The sequence below is a fragment of the Protopterus annectens genome, chromosome 11.part0, assembly GCF_019279795.1.
Source record: "Protopterus annectens isolate FY-2018-M chromosome 11.part0, PAN1.0, whole genome shotgun sequence".
NCBI lineage: Eukaryota > Metazoa > Chordata > Ceratodontiformes > Protopteridae > Protopterus > Protopterus annectens.
The window spans coordinates 258,331,854-258,349,621 of NC_056745.1; the positions used below are offsets into that span (position 1 = coordinate 258,331,854).

The 17,768-nt window shown below is 35.7% G+C and overlaps 1 protein-coding gene and 1 pseudogene across 25 annotated transcripts in view; both read left to right on the forward strand.

Moving 5' to 3' along the window:
* The window catches only part of C2CD5 (C2 calcium dependent domain containing 5), a 1,731,257-nt gene that overhangs the window by 34,393 nt on the left and 1,679,096 nt on the right, over positions 1-17,768 (forward strand). For all 25 annotated transcript variants that reach the window (XM_044087723.1, XM_044087713.1, XM_044087716.1 and 22 more), the window contains exon 2: positions 15,892-15,978. In XM_044087723.1, the coding sequence (XP_043943658.1) occupies positions 15,892-15,978 (87 nt within the window). The remainder of the gene's footprint in view (positions 1-15,891; positions 15,979-17,768) is intronic.
* Positions 10,230-10,406, forward strand: LOC122816008 (annotated as a pseudogene).

Sequence of the window (17,768 nt, forward strand, 5' to 3'; positions counted from 1 at the left end):
TAAAATAAATGAGCAGATGGTGTATATCTGCACTTAATTTGTTGAGCTAAAGCTGTCTGGTTCAGCATTGTCTTATGTTTGATCTACCTATAATCTTGCCCATATGCCTTATGTGCCGAGACATCTGTGAAGTACATATATGCATGGCAGCAAATGGGCATGCACTTACATGTACACGTGTGCATGCAAATATCTCCCGCCCTCACCACCTTCTTCATGGATGACATGCCATTGTTTGTCCATTCTTCATGCCAGGACTTTAGACCCCATTCTTTACCATGGACCCTAGCCTGAAAATCCCTCTGCCCCCCTGAGAAGAGTACACTAGAATTAATGCCACCTATTATCAGTCTCTCTCTTTATGTTTTTGTCAGAGAGTTATCATAATTTCACATTTGGGCAAGAATGTTATGATACTGTATGTTATGAACTACAGGAGAGACATTTCCATGTAAATGCAATGTGTTCTTTCTAGATATGTTAAAATAAAAATGAACAGCAGAAACGTTTCACTAATTTAATGCAAACACAACAACAGTACAAAGCTTTCGGGTTACCCCTTCATCAGTGTATAAAATTGCGTTCAATTTCACATATTTAAATATAAAACACATGGCACAGCCAACCAATCACAATTAAAAAACAATAAAACTAGTTAATTATTCAATGTACTACCATTTGTTTCCTTTGTAAAACTGATTTTATACTCGCTTTCCCATTTAAACCAGGAAGGTTTTCTGCATTCAGTTCTGAAATCCATTTTAGTTCCATATTTTCAAGCTTATTATTTATATCTCCCCCTTATGTTTTTATTCACTATTTTTACTATCCTAAACTTAAACTCATGTATATCACTTTCACTCATAATATGCTTTGCCAGAGCATTTGTCTCTACTTTTCTCCTAATAGCTGACCTATGTTCAATAATACGTTCCTTTAATATTCTTGTACTTTTTCCTATGTAAAAGCAGAACAAGTCACACAGGTTGTCAGGTATACTAAATTTGATGTATAACAGTATGCTTGTTCATCAAATATATCATTATTATTATTAACAGGATGGATAAATGTAGGTTCATTAATTCTATTCTTACAGCAACTACAATTTAAACATGGAAAGGTACCCTTCTTCATTTTCTTAGATTTATTCAATAATAGTTCCTTGTAACACAACCTGCTTTTTAGGTTCCTTTCATTTCTATATGTGAACCTAGGAATTTCATCTACTATCTCTCTCGTTTCTGGCATAGTCAATAGAATGCTCCAATATTTTTTTAATTTTTCTTTCTATATCTTGCGTCCTGTTATTATATGGAAGTATATATCTTAACTTCAAGGTCTTACAACTATTATTTTCTATAAAATCAACTGACTGCTTCAACCCTTATTTTTTGTACCATATTTAATGGGTATCCCCTTTCCATAAATTCTGTGATCATCTCATCCATTTGCACTTTATTTGTTTCATCGTCAGTATTTATTCTACTTACTCTACATAGCTGACTTTTCACTATTCCTTTAAAAACATGAGGAGCATGCATGCTATCTATACGTGTGTATCTATTAGTTTGAACTTCTTTTTTATAAATACTCGTTCTAATAGCTCCATCTTTTTTTCTCTACCTTCATATCTAAGTAATTAATACTGTTCCTAGAACATTCCATTGTAAAGTGCAAAAATTCTGTACATTCATTTAACTATCTCACAAAGTTCTTTAACTCCATTGCATCACCTTTCCACAGCAAAAAGCAGTCATCAACAAAATGCTTATAGAAGAGTACATTTGAATTAATAAACCCAACTTCATTATAAATATATTGATTTTTCCCAGTAATTCAATACCAGGTTTGCATAGGTATTGGCCATGGGCATACCCATGGCCATACCAGATGTTTGTAACTTAGGCTTCTCATTAAACAAAACTGTGTTGTTATTCAAAATTATTTCAGCAATGGAGCAGATATTTTCTATTTTTCTGTGTGTTGATTCAGTTTCTACATTTAGAAATTCCTGTATTGCTTCTATACCATAGTGATTGGGGAATCACTGTAAACAGATAATTTATATTTAAACATACAAACCAGAAATCAGTATTCTGATATTCTTGGAACCAAACAGCTAGTTGTTTCAAAAAATCAGCAGAATCTTTCAAATAGGTCTTACATTTGCATAAGTATTTACTCAAAACATTTTGCATATATATTCCAGCGACTTTCGGTCTCATGGGGGGGTCTTCTGTTGACTTATGCAGTTTAGGTAGCCCATATATGAAGGGGGTTATTGGTCAAGGGACAGTGAAAAAATTAAACAATTCTAAAGTAATTTCATCCTGTAGTTGCATTCCATAAATTGCTATATTTATATTACTAATGCATTTCTTCACATCATTAAATTCAATCATAGTAAAAGTCTTATCATTGTTCAAAAAATTTTGCATCTGTTCTATGTGGGTCTATATCAGTTCAGAGAAAATTAATTTCAGTGAATACCAAGAGCGACACATATTAATCGAACCACAAATAGACCGAACGCACTAAACCGCAAAATTTAAAACATCGAATGGTCATAGTCGGCCAACCCCACCACCTGCTACATAATACGTACCCAAACAAAATAAATAAACCACATACATAAACTAACCAAACCCTACTCCTAACCCTAAAGTAAAGCACCAAAACCAAACTTCTAACCCTACACTAAACCCCACATACACAACTATCTATGCACTATCCTTAACCCTGTTAATACTGACCTGATGGAGCTTCAAAGGTGGATGAATGTTGATAAACAAGTCAAGCAATGCATTTGTAGGAATTGTCACTTTTAGAAACAAACAGACAAACAACAGTTGAGTTGCTTTAAGTGAACACATACTTTGCACACTCATTTGTCTTTGTTGCACTGCAGACTTGAGTTTTTGTCTAGCTGTGAAAAAATGTGGGCAGAATTCCAAACTGTGAACTACAGGATAGCTAGGTAGGTGTACTTTATTGTAGTTGTATGTGGTGTGGGTGGGTGGCGGGCTCCAGCTAAAAGGCATTATCAAGTACTCTGTATGATTTAATTTATTTATTTATGTACTTTTACCTAGGTAGTGCACTGATGTCATTGGACCATTTGTAGGCATAGCCAGGGTGATGCTATCACATCAGGTATCTTTCTTGTGTAGTGGAGTGTTTTATACAAAACAGATATTGTAATGACACAGTTCTGAGAACAAATAAATTTCAAATATTTCATTGTGTGCTGTTTCAGTATATGCTTGTCAAATTTGTGTGACCACTGTCTTGAATGAACTGATGCTCATCCAGTAGTGGAGAATGTAGGGCAAGAGAGAGGGAGAGTGCAGGCAAATTAACATTATATCCAAATGGAGGCAGGTGATCAAGATAAGTTAATAGAGAAATTAGCAGTGTTGTTTTAATGTAACATGGCCTGGTTGTTGGCATTTACACAGTGCTTGAGTAAGGAGGTGTTCTGAGAGGTCAGGACAGGATTGGAGGCCTTTCAGAGCATTGGGAAGGGAGTCCCATAGCTTAGGAGCAAGAGTGGAAATGTGTGGTCTCTGCAGTATATTTTAGTTTTTCGTGCTTGTAGGGTAGGGATAGCCTGAGAAATATTTGTGCAATTGTACGAGTAGGTTTTAGTGGTGAGTTTATTTGTGAGGAGGAAGATTGTTTTATGTAGTAGATAGCCCAGTAAGAGGGTTGCTCTTTGTTGAATTGGGAGCCATTTATCTTTTGAGAGAGTCAGTTGGGCAATTTTTTTTTAGGGGTGTAAGAAAAGTTTGACAAACAGTAGACTTTATTACAGATGATCTATAAGGTGGATGTATTTTTTTTGGAAGTTGTAGCTGTTGGGGAAGTTTACATTCAAGTTGAGATATGAGCATTCCTTTGCCAGTTGCAGCTCCAGCTGGGCTTGATAGTAGAGAAATATGTTGTAGGTCTAGAACAGGAGAGAGTTGAGTTTTCTTCATCTTTTTTTCTGTGTTGGATTGGAAACTAAGGGATCGGTCAAACCATATTCCTAGATTTTTGAGTGTGCTAGCAGTTTCTGTTGTTGTCTTATGTTTTTATTAGTAAGAGATTTGGGTGTTTTGGCTATTTTTTAGGGTCTACTTTATTTGCTCGAAGTCCGAATATTGAATACAATATTCTCGACACAAGTACACCAAAAGTGCAAAACATCGAAAATGTAAACGGAAATCTCCATAGGTGGAGATTTCCGTTTACTTCAATGTAGTGCGATCACGGAGAATGGTATATTTAAGTAGTGGGGGATTTGGGGGTGCAGGGGGGCTTGCCCCCCCTACTTACACTAGTTTAAATTTTTTTGTGTGTATTTTTTTTTTTTTTTGGAATTCGATTTGTTTAATAGTTCAATGCATATGGTTCGAGCCATATGCATTCGAGCTATTAAACTTTCGAGGTCGTAAAATAGACCCGTTTTTTATGTTTGCCAAACAACATAGATTTAGTATTTGATGGGTTGAGTAGTACATTGTGTTGCATTAACCACCGATTAAGAGTTTGTATGTCATCTGGTAGTTGCACTTGTATTCAAGTGTGAAATTTGTTGGATCGAAAGATGGCAATGTCTTCTGCATAGAGCATCAGCAGTATCTGTGTATGGTCATAAGTGGGTTTATTGATAAAAATCGAGAAGAATAACAGAGCTAGTGTAGATAGTCTTGGGGTCCTTTTTTTGTTGTTCTACTGCCTCAGAGATGGAGAAGCCTGTTTTCACTGTAAAGTACTTATTTGTGATGACGTCTTTATACACTATAGTTTAGCTCTGTCACTGATGCCAATTTGTTACATTGTCAAATAGAAGAGTGTGTTGTATTAGATCGGAAGCTTTGGTGAGGTCTGTGGAAGAATGCTTCGGTGAGGTTTCCTTTGTTCATGTTAGGAGTTCATCAGTTAGGCAATGTACAGCAGTCATGGTATCGTGCCTGACTAAAACGGTGTTTTTTTTTTGCAGAGGAGATGATATTGTTGTATATATGCAGTGATTTGATTGTGCCTAATGTTCTCTTAGTCCATTTCTATATTACAACATTAGAAAAAAAAAAAACTGTCTTCCCAATATGAAGTTGCCAGTCTTAAGAACTAGCAACCATATCTTGAATTACGTCTGCTAGGTTTATGGAAGAGAGTTCCCTTGTCTAAAGTTTTTAAGAGGGGGACTTTGTTATTGAATTGTACCAGTGCTCCTTTCATGCTGTCTTCTGTCAGAAATGTCGTCAGTCTTTTGCTTTCACAATTTTTATTTCATTATTTAATGGAGGTTTAACTTTGATCCAGGTGGACCATTTCTAGGTTTAGCAAAGGAAGTACAGTAAAGACAAAAACATCTGAATTTAAGTGTGGGGGTGGGATGCAAAATTGGTTTGTGTGTATTAAAACAGTTAAATTGTTTTGCTCCTTTATTAGCTGTTTGAGTTCTGTACTGTGCTCTGACACTTTGGTCTGTGTTAATTGTAAATAAAGGCTACTAACTGGATTGACCACAGGGTGGCAGAACATTTGCCCTTTACCTGCATTCATTTTGTGTTCAATAGAAAGATGTTGCCCTTATCCTGCTTGCCTGTACTAGAATGAGGGTTTATGACCCTTCCCTGCTGTAGTGAAACTTCTCCCTGTCTTGTCGATTTATCAGTAACACCATCTTAATATTTGTGGGACTGATCTCACAAGTTTATTGAATAAGCAAGAACTCTTAGGTTTGTTAATGTTTGGGGCTGTTCACATTAGCACCTAGGATGCCAGATGATAAGGAAAAAAAAACAGGACCCCCTCCATATATTATAGTCAGTGTAGATTCCACTCTCAGACATTTTTGGCTTTGGAATGCAAATAAACGGCTAGCAAGTGGGCATTGAATGAGACCATGGGCTGCCTGCAGTCTTTGCACACACGGGGGTGGGGATGGGGGGAGACACGACATAAATCATTGCAGGTTTATTTAGCATGAGGTTACCTTTATGTTTAATTGTTGCAGATAACTAAAGATGGTAACCTCTCAGTAGCATAAAACTTTGTAAGTTGGCCACATTATAAACTCGCAGGTCCTGCTTAGTGGAATTACTTGCATAACTGTTTATTTTTATTTCATCATCTTCAAGTGTTACACAGTTCCAGTTTAACAAGTCTAGGGAAATTGCCTGATTTTTGTCAATAATAAAAGATGGCAATATTTATGCACAACCAGAAGATATTCTTAATACGTTTTATAGAATGCATTGAAATTTATTTCTCTAAAATTTTCCTAAGAATATTATTTATTTTTTGACTAGATTCTCGTAAAATGTGCTTACACAAAAATTTATTTTGAACTTTGGCTCAGATATAACACTGGCAGAAGTTCTAGAGGCTGTATCGCATCTTAAGTTAAGTAAGCCTCTCGGACCTCATGTTTTTTCTTTGATTCTTTTTTTCAAAACAGTTAAAAAAAAATCTGTTTCTGTAATTATATTAAAAATAACGGTACACATGACAGCTGTGTGACTCAGTCAAGAATATTTTTTATCTTTATACTAAGTAGAGAGTCTAGATTAATTAAAATACTTCATCCCGTGTTACTGATCAACTGACATACTCAATGATATTGTTTATAGAATTTTATATTGTTGCTAAACAGATTATCTCAGAATTCCAGTGTACTTTATTGGAATCTAGGCAGACCCATGACAACATCATTGTATTGTAAATAATTCTGTATAATGATTTGAACCACGACAGTCAACATGGGTTATATTTCTTTTGTATTAGAAGTCTTAACAAAATGCCTTTTCAGGCAGTTGGAACTAAGCCATTATGATTCCATAGAATTCATCCTCTACTTGTTTACCAGTAAATGGAGATGTTCGTCTTCTATAAAGATTTCTTCAAATACTAGACAATGTTGTCTTTTGTCTCCCTATATTTATCTTATTCTTGGAAAATTTGTCGTTTAGAATTCTTCTGGACTTCAGACCTTTAGAAATTAACTTCTTTAATCAAAGCATCTACATTATCTCACTTGTAGATGACATCCTCCTCTGTTTCCAAAATCTGGCTAAATCTGTTCCTTAACTGTTTCAAGTAATCAGAGATTATAGTAATTCTTCAAATTGCAAGCTAAATGATGAAAAATCAACTTCTTTCTTTTCTTTTTTTTTTTTTTCAATAATATTTTTATTGTTTTCTTTTTCCATTACAAAACATTCACAAGAGAAAACACAGGTGTTGCTCATACAGCATTCAAAGCAGTATTCTTAAAACATATTTACACTATTTACATGAATGCTTCCATATTCTCTCTTAAAAGTAGATGATGAGGTTGTTTTCTCCAGGGTTTGTAACTTAAAATAATATAGTTCCAAATAATGTTATGTTTTTTGTTGTGTACATTGTAGGCTTGTTTCAGATTCGATGTTTTATGCTGGTATAATATTGAACATTTGTTCCCATAATTTCAGGTTGGAAGGATTTTTGTTTTGTTTGTGTATTATGCATTTGTGGGCTAATATGTGCTTTATTGCTCAGATCCTAAAATTTTCCCAAGAAGTTTTGGATGGAGTCAACCAGTTAGTAGCTATGTAGAGTTTCATTAGTAGAAAAATATTGATGAGGATGTCTATTTGGTTTTGGATAAGTTAGTTGGGGGGATATGTAATATTGTAAATTCCCAAGTAAGTGTTGATGACTGGTATCCCATCTTTTGTAGTTGTAGTTTCAGGGAGTTCCAAAGTTTAAATATACATTTGCAGCTCCAGAACATATGCAAAAGGTCAGCAGTTTCATCTTTACAATGTGGGCACTTGGGAGAGTTTTTTGGGTTGAATTTATGCAAGCTAAGGCGTGTATAGTATGCATTATTGAATATCATGAGTTGGGTAAATGTTAATTTTTGAAGGGAAATGGATTTTACCGTTAGATTGAATGCTTGTGTTATTTTATTTTCCTCGATCAGTGGTATTTTTTTTCCAGTAATTAGACAGTAGTAGATGATCTTGATATTTGATGTCTTTTATCAATTTGTATGAACATGTTATAAATTTGCTACTTTGTAGAAGGGCTTGATTTAGTGAGATACATTTCATTAAATCATCTTTATTAATGGTTATATTTTGAAAGTAGCTTTTAGAGATTTCCTTAATCTCTCTCAAGATCAGTAGATATGATTTAGGAAGGCCCAGTTGATGTCTTAATTCACGAGCGGAGGAATTTAAATATGGATATATATCTTGAAATGTTAAGTTAATTATGAGTGGGATTTTTTTCAGGTCTATTAGCTGATTATTAATTTTCAAGTTAGGATTTTTGTGGAAGGGTTGTAGGATCATCATGTGTTGGAAGAGATTTACTGATCTGAAAAGATTTTGCATTAATGTTATATAATTTCTGATGGGTTCCATTAGATTATATGTTTTATAGTTGCCTCTGTTTAAAAAGGGTAGTGCTTTGGGATTTATATTCAGGCGTTCAATGTGTTTAAAACATAGTCTTAACCAGTGTGGGGACCAGTTATTACTTTGTATGTCATAATTTGCAATTCTTAGAGTTCTGTTGGCATTTATGATTAAGTAGTAATTTTCAAAGTTAGGTAGATCTAAACCACCTTTGCTTTTCGGGGTCATCAGTTATCATATGATATTCTACTTTTTTTTGGTTCCCATATAAATGTAGCGAGTTCAGTGTGCATTTGTTTAAAAAATTTTGGGGGTATTCTCAACTGTGAAGACATACAAATGTATAGTAATCTGGGCAAGATATTCATTTTAATGATTGAAACTTTTGCTAGTGGTGGTAATTTCAGATTTTCCCACCTCTTTAGGTCACATAAAATGTGCTACCAATTTTGTTTAATATTATTAAGATAAAAAAAATTATTATCTGTAGAAAATGTTATTCCTAAATATTTGATCTTTTCCTCAGATTTTAGTTGGCCTATCAATGGTAAAAGTGAAAAAGGTTTCGGAGTTCTTAAAGAAAAGATGTTGTTTTTTTTAAGGTTTATTGCAGTTTGATATTACTGCAAAGTCTTCAATAGCAGATAGTATTTTTTGGTGTCTGAGATTGGTGTTGTACAATATATGTTGAGGTCATCGGCAAAGGCTGACATAGATATTCTTGTGCCATAAATTACTTGGGCATTATGATATATATTTTGTTTAATGTTTAAGAATAAGGGTTCTAGATATAGGTTAAATAGTAGAGGAGATAGAGGACATCCTTGTCGGGTTCCATTTCTGATTTGAATTCTGTTACCACCACATTTTATTTATATATAATGTTGTATATGGGTTTTTGTATAGTGTTTTTAAAGTTAGGATAAATTCTTGGGGTATATTAAAGTAGGGTAAGATCTGAAATAGAAAATGTATGCTGACTCTATCAAAGGCCTTCTGGGCATCTATAATGAGTGCATACATGTTTAGATTCTTTTGATTAGCATATGATATTAATGTGTGTAGTGTTAAAGTATTATCACTGGATTGCCTAGATGTTAAAAAGCCAGATTGTTCATTAGATATAATTATATTCGAAATTTTCTTCAGTCTATTGGCCAAAATAGATGTCAGAATTTTCGTATCAATATTTAGGAGTGATATAGGTCTATAGTTATCTGGGTTCTGAAGATCCGTCTTTTCTTTGGGTATGAAAATAGTTTTGGATGCATTAAAATGAACATCATTAATTTTATTGTTTATTATATAATTTAATGTGTGCGATAGAATTTGTGCGGTAATATTGCAGAACGTTTTGTAAAATTCCGCGGTAAGACCATCTGGGCCAGGAGATTTGTGTGGTTTCAGTTTTTTAATTGTTGATATTATTTCTTCAGTGGATATTGGTTTTATTAGATCTTTCTGTAATTTCTCATCAATTTTCGGAAAGTTAAGTTTTTGTAGAAATTCACTATTATTTTCATTTAAGAGTGAGTTTTTTTGTTCTCCATAAATTTGTGAGTATATCAATTCAAAAATGTTGATAGTATCTTCAGTTTTCGTAAAGGTTTTATTCTTAAAGGATATTTCAGGAATATGAGAGGGTGACCTCGACTGATTGATGATTCTTGCTAGTGCCCGAGATGGCGTTTGTATATGATTAGCATATTTTGCAAGTATTTTAGTTTCATGGAATGATAATTTATTATTTTGAGTCAAGAAAAGGTCTTTCTGGCATTTCAATAGGTCTGTTTCAGTTTGCGTGTTATGGTTTTTCATTTAAATCCTGATCTAGCTTCTCGGCCTTTTGGCTAAGATCAAGTGTAGTAACTTCTTTCTTTTCAAGTGCCATGAACAAATTGCTTAATTTTTGACTCATTTAGCTTAATTATTTAGGAGTTAACAACAAGCTTGCTGTGTGTATTTTCTTTTACATAGTCTTTAACCAAACAATTGAAAACAAGATATATTGGAGTACATGAAATAGATTTAGCTTGCTTGCTAGAGTTTCTTTTGCTAACGTGACTAGCTTCCTGGGTTATTTTGTGTTTTGTAATTCAGTTTCTCATATTTCAGATGAATTCTTCAAATTCTTTGACAAAATAATTGCAAAGTTTCTGTGGAATAAAAGCAACCTCAAAGCCATCTTGAACAGTTTTTCAGATCATAGTTAAAGGGTGAACTTAATATGCCTTAATATATTCCTGTTGCTTTTTAATATGGTCTCTAGACTAGGTAGAATCTTTACTATTTCTGGGCATTTTACTATAGGCTCCAGCAACAACATTTTCTGGATACTGTCAGATTGCTCATTTTACTATAGGCTCCAGCAACAACCTTTTCTGGATACTGTCAGATTGCTCATTTTACTATAGGCTCCAGCAACAACATTTTCTGGATACTGTCAGATTGCTCATTTTACTATAGGCTCCAGCAACAACCTTTTCTGTATACTATCAGATTGCTCATAAAGGTGTTGAGTATCTCAGTGAAGTGTCTCCCTTTTATAGAAAAATCCTTGTGTATCTTCTGTAAACATCCATTATTTTAAGCCAGCAATAATTGACTCCCATAATTGTTTAAAAAAAAATAGAACTGTTTAAAGGTCATCTGTTGATGTACCCACTCTTAAATGATTCAGATATTACAATTAATAACACACCTCTTGAAATGCTAGAGTTCTTAATAATAAATAAAATTTGCCTGCATCATCTAATGTGGGAATACTTTATTATACAATGTCTCCCAATTAATATTCAAAAATGTTCCTGCTGATTGGCCAGCCCAACCAGCGTGCCCGTTGTAAATCCCACAATATACCAGTGAAAAAAGGTCCAGTTGCCCGGACTTTTTTCACTTGGTATAAACTGCCCCAAAACTTTTTTTTATTTGTACAATAAAAAAAAAAGAGAGAGAGAAAACGGAGCAGTGGAGACTTTCTTTTCTCCGTTGCTTCCGTTTCAAAGAATTGATGTACTGGGTATACATGGGAACACAAATCCCATACGCGTGTGCAGCACATCAAAACGCAAAAGCAGTATACCACAACCAGCAGACGAACAGCAATCCGCCGTTACACAAAGACATTATTTAAGAAAAGTAAGGTTTTTTTTTTTCTTAAATAATGTCATTGTATAATAGCAATAACCGACTCCGTGGTTGTGGTATATTGAAGATTTACTCACAGTTGCCTTTTGTTTAATCACTCGGGCTTCACCCTTGTGATTAAACCACACCAACCGTGGGTAAATCTTCAATATACCACACCACGTCATCGGTTATTGCTTAAATATGTAAAGCAGAAATGGTAAAATTATGGAACCTTAAAGCCAGTGACATTCCAGATTCAGTTTAATAAAAATTACTATGGCTAAGTTTTTTCCAATTTTTGGAATAAATAATTACAAGCTGACTCTGGTTTTGTTGTGGTTACATCTCCCCGTTCTTCTGTGCTATACTCATCAACCTCCAAAACTATTCTTAAGTCTAAATTGGAACAATGCTACAATAAGATCGCAAAGTTCGCCACAAAAACCAAATTCCACATGCACCACTTTAAACCACTACATGAACTCAACTGGCTGGAGCTCCCCAACCAACTGGCACATAGCCAGTTATCTGTTATACACAACTTAATTTATAAACCCACAGCTTGTTCTGTTTTAGGCAAGCTAGTCAAACCCTATATACCTAACAGATCACTAAGATGAGAGGACAGAATCCTGCTAGAAATCTCTAAACCTTCAAAATGACCTGGCCACTGTCTATACTCCTACTCCATCTCAAGACTATGGAACTCCCTACCCCTAGCCATCAGATCAGTCCCAAACCTGGCATTCTTCAAAAGCCTCCTTAAAAGAACTCCTAAATAACACACTGCTCTGCACATGTCCAACTCCAGGTTAACATCCCTCTACATAACTACAGCACCTGCCCCCTCCCCTGTTTTTCTCTTTCCTTCTTTTCTTTCCTATCTTTCCTTTTCTAACCTAGAAACCCCACTTTACCTTCCAAGTCCTACCACTTACTCTTTCAGTCACCCCTATCTCTTTCTAAACTGTTTTTGAATCTATCATAACTCCCACTATCTCTGCTATTACTCTCACTTCCAAACAATTTGGAACGCCTTCTGGTATAAATTTACAGTGGCTTCATTACACTCACAACAAACATAATATTCACTTACATGCATGACAAGCCTAGACTCATCTCATCCAGTCCGTGCTGGTAACTGAAACTTAATTCCTTATCTCAGACTCCCACAAATTTCTATATATATTCTAAGACTGTGTATATATGCTCCTATCTACATGTTCCAGATAAATACATCTTTCACAAAAAATATTGTACTGGAAAATAATATGTAAACCACATGTTGATTTTTGAGCTACTCATTAGGTGTACTATTTGTTTTGAAAACCAATATGTAAACCACATGTCAATTCTTGTAAGCATTAATTAGCTGTACATTGTAAAGATGTTTCCGACTGTGTTGTACACTTAAGTTAACTGTTTAATTCTGCTTACTGGATTTTCTGATATCCTTGTATGTGGAACTTTTCTCCCCGGGCCTCTGCTGAAAACAGGTTCTGTGACCCAGTCGGACTTTCCCAGTAAAGAAATGTCAAATAAATAAACTAAATAAAAATTTGGTTTTCTTTGTCGAATTACCTAGAAATGCTTTATTAGTTAAAAATATGATTGTGAATGGTATAATTTCCTGCTTGGTACTCATATCTGATCTCATCTCACCACTGATCCCGGGAACTATCGACCTATTAGCCTGACGAGCCTGGTCTGCAAGGCCATGGAACGTATCATCATGGAACTCATAAACAAAGGCATTGGTAACCTCCAAACTCTGGATCCCACCCAGTTCGGGTTTGTGAAAGGCAGATCATGCCTCCTGAACCTGATCGACTTCTTTGAGGCAGTCACCAAAACCGTGGATGAGGGTAAGGTGGTTCACACAGCCTATCTTAACATCGCCAAGGCTTTCAACACCATCCCCCATTCTGGAATTATAGCTAAACTCACTAAACTAGGTATAAATCCCTACATCACAAGATGGGTTGCCAACTGGCTCACTGACAGAGTCCACACTGTAAAAGTTGCGGACTCCAAATCTGACCTCAAAGCAGTGACAAGTGGAGTACCACAGGGTTCCGTCCTGGGACCTCTCCTGTTTGGTATCTACTTCTCTGAAGTACAGGCTAACACAGAAGGCCTCTGGCTAACGAAGTTCGCAGATGACTGCAAACTAGGATCCATAGTCAAGTCCCCAAATGATGTGGACATCCTACAGAAGGGCCTCATTGAGACAGATGCCTGGTGTCAGAGCCTGGCCTCAAGCTCAATGTCAAAAAGTGCAGTGTCATCCCCTTTTGTAAAAACTCTGTACCCATGAACTACAACATAGGCAGCAGTCTAATAAGTACAGTCCACGAGAAAAGAATTTCGCTGTAGTGGGTGATACGATTCAAAAAGGAACTTCACAACTCAAAATGCAACTATTTATTAGGTACATCAACACACCGGTTAAGCGCTTTCATCTAACATAGTAGACTTTTTCAGAACACAATATAACATTCACCTCAGGATTATATATCCCTCCTGACCAATCAAACACATTATGCAGTCAAGACAATTAAAATTAGACAATACTAGTCCATTAAAGTGCTCAATGCTCTCAGTAAAAACAACCTAAAAAACAAACTAAAAAGTATTCATGTACAAGGAAAAACTGACTAGTGCTGAACATTTTTATTTTAATTGTCTTGATTGCATAATGTGTTTGATTGGTCAGGAGGGATGTACCTAATAAATAGTTCCTTTTTGAGTTGTGAAGTTCCTTTTTGAATCATATCACCCACTACAGCAAAATTCTCTTTTTATGGACTGTACTTAATAGTTGTTTTTCGCTGTTCTTTGACTTTACATAGGCAGCAATCTACTTAACACCGAATGCATGATAAGAGACCTGGGGACCCAGGTGGTCAGTAGTCTCTCCTTTGATAGTCACATCGCCACAGTAGTCAGGAAGTCCTTCTACGTGGCACGCCTCATCATAAAAGGGTTCTCATCCAGGAAAAAAGAGGTCATTGCTCCCCTCTACTCGTCACTCATTAGACCCATTATAGAGTACAATACCCCTTTTGGAATGTACCTCACAAGACCTCTGCAGCAGCTGGAAAGGCCACAGAAGTACCTCACAGAGGATTACTGGCCTCAAACAAATGCCCTACACTGACCGCCTCAAAAAACTCCAGCTTTACTCCGTAGCATATCGGGTACTCCGAGGTGATCTCTGCCTAACATATAAAGCTGTGTCAAACCCAGAGCTGTTGGACATGCTACACCTAAAGAAATCCCAATCCCTCTGAGCTACACACTCTCGGGACCTAAACCTTGTCACCACAATAAACAGGACACACTGGAGGGATAGATTCCTGTCCCAGAGACTTCCTATACTCTGGAACAAGCTACCCATCTATGCCAAGCAAAGTTCTTCATTAGCACTCTTCAAGAAAAATCTTGATGAGTGGATGGGAAATAGGAAATACACTCCGGGGATCACTTCTGTGTCTCTGCTCGACAGTGGCACAGGAAAATAACTTTCTTGGGTAGCGTAAGCCATGGAACCTTGCTGGCTAGGCTGACGTAGGCCCTTGGGCCGATAGCCTAGTACCTACCTATGAACATTTTTTATTACTCCAAAGAAGCCTTCTGTTTACTTCTGTAGTAGAAGCTTGGGTCAGATTTAATGTGACCAGACGATTAGTCAAAATGAGAAGAAATAAAGCTGTGGTGTGTTCATAGACATATGCACACAAAGACTTGCATCTGGAGCATTTCTCCCTGGGGCCTCCTCTGAGAATTGGCTTTGTTCCAAGTTGGACTTTCCCAGTAAACAAATGTTAAATAAATACATTTTTCAAGCATTTGTCAGATTCCCTTACTTATGGGCAGTTTAAACAGAATTTTAAGGTTGTACCTTCTCTATGTTTTTTGCTTCTTAATTTGTATGTTACCGCTTGCAAGGGCATCTTTTATTGTCTTCACATGGTGGATCTGTGATTTTCTATACCTATGTTAATGTTCTAAGAATGGTTTAATGGCCATTAGCTATTATAGCATAACTGTATGTGATGTAACATCTTGCACAGCTGTCTACTTCTGTGTGATGACGGTACTATTTACCTATTTGAGGTGCTATTTATGTAGGCTTTGGACTTAATTCATGTGATTATTTTTCTACCTTATGCTAGAAATAATAATTATGCTTCTTGAGAAAAATCTAGGAACCCTGCCTTCTTTTATTGGCATTAATTAATCCTATGAGTTAAGAAGCTGTTTTGCTTTTTAGATCTACTTATGACACATTTAAATAATTTATAAATATGCCATTTGTCACTCCTGTCATGTTTTTGACATTGTATTTGGTTGCTTGCAGGTAAAGTTTGGCAATACCACATTTAAGACAGAAGTGTACCCCAAGTCTCTTAACCCACAGTGGAACTCCGAATGGTTTAAGTTTGAGGTGAGTACAACAAATGTTAAACTGTAATCTATGTTTTAATAATAACACAAATGCAAAACCGTTTTCTGCTTTTCTGCAGTACCTGTTGGACTTTCTTTTTGTTTCATTCTCTCTACCAAGTTGTACAGTGGATGTTGAAAAGTTGTAATTTGTGTAGTTATTTTTGTGCTTGTTGAGTCTTGGAGTACTTTATACACAGTTGTGGACTGGGTGTGAATTAACTGGACCACCTGATGTGCAAAGCTGACAAGTACATGTTTATGGCCATATATGCATTATCTGTTTTGACTAAGTTTTGTATGAAAACATTGGATGCCAAATGATCATTATCTTTTAAGGAGGATGGAATCAGGGACTCTGTTACATTTGTACTTGACCACAAATGTGATACAGTAATATTCAGTCCTTTGCTGGAGACCCGAGAATACTTGTTTTTTTTCAGCTTACATTGTAGCTTTGGCAGCCTGCATACCCTGCCATGCTGTTCATCTGGGAGCATTAAGCATCCTGACAACCAGAAGGAGAAGGAGAGAAAATGGCAACCTTATTCTTCGGTGATTAAATGCTAAACAGTATCCCTAAACTTAGCGACTTAACCAGAACAGATATACAAAAGGTCAAGGATAACCCATGGCAGTACTAGAGATTGTTGAAAGCAGCTTACTTATAAATTTAATGGATTTCTGTCATTGGCAGCTAGATTGTACAGACATCTCTGACAGTTGAGAAATTATGAGAATAAATGCTGGTGGAAATTTAAAAAAGAAAAAAACAAATGATGAATTGTTTTGTCCAGAAGGTGCACTTGCTGTCATGCCACAGAGAGGTAGTATTTTATACTGTTTGATAATTTGTGCCTTTTTTGTTGCACAAGTTTCGCAGTCAGTGCCAGACAACCAAAATAATGTTTTTTTATGAAAAGAATAGGATGCTTATTTTTCATGCTGTTATATTCAGTGGTAAGAAACACAAATGTATTTGGCAGAATACTGTGTGAAAACCGTGAGCATAGCTGACTGGGGTAAAGGAAGAGGTTTTTGGAGATTCATTTTGTTCTGGATAGATTAGAAGTTAGTTGTGTAATTGCAGAACTTGAACTATTTTGGAAGCTGTTTTATAAGTATTACCTTAATGCATTCAGGTAAATTTGAAGTCATCATGGAATAAAATAGTTTACCTCTTGTGGCTTATTTTTACTAAGTATTTGAAGTGTTTGCAGGCTTGTGTATATCAGTACGGCTCAATATGTCTTATAATTCAATATAAGGTAAATTGTTCAGAAGTTTACATGGTAATAACCTTTTTTTTTGGTATGGCAAAGTTCTAATCCAGGACTGTTAAATATTTTTAGGGTACTATGTATATGCATATGTACATATTATTTATGCATCTTTTATATACAGGTTTACTATGGTAAGGTTAAACCGGACCCCATTAAATGATGGGATCATCGACCCACATCCGTGAAAGCGACAGTGTCGAATCCCGACATTGTCGAAATATGACTCAGCTTCGACCTCGGAAAGGGCTTTAACATGGGTTGAGATAAGGGTGAGATTCATACTTCGACAATGTCGGATTTGACATTGTCGATTTCTGGCTTCCGGGACTTCGACTGAAGTGGGTTCAACCGAACCCACTTCAACCTTACCACAGTAAACCAAGTACCAAACACAATTCAAAAAAATCCAAAAAAAAAAGCACGCTAGGCTGGAAACCAGAAAAGTAGCACCAAGAAAAAGATTTATTTACCACTTGTAAGCGCTTTCGTCTGGTGGGCATCACCAGGC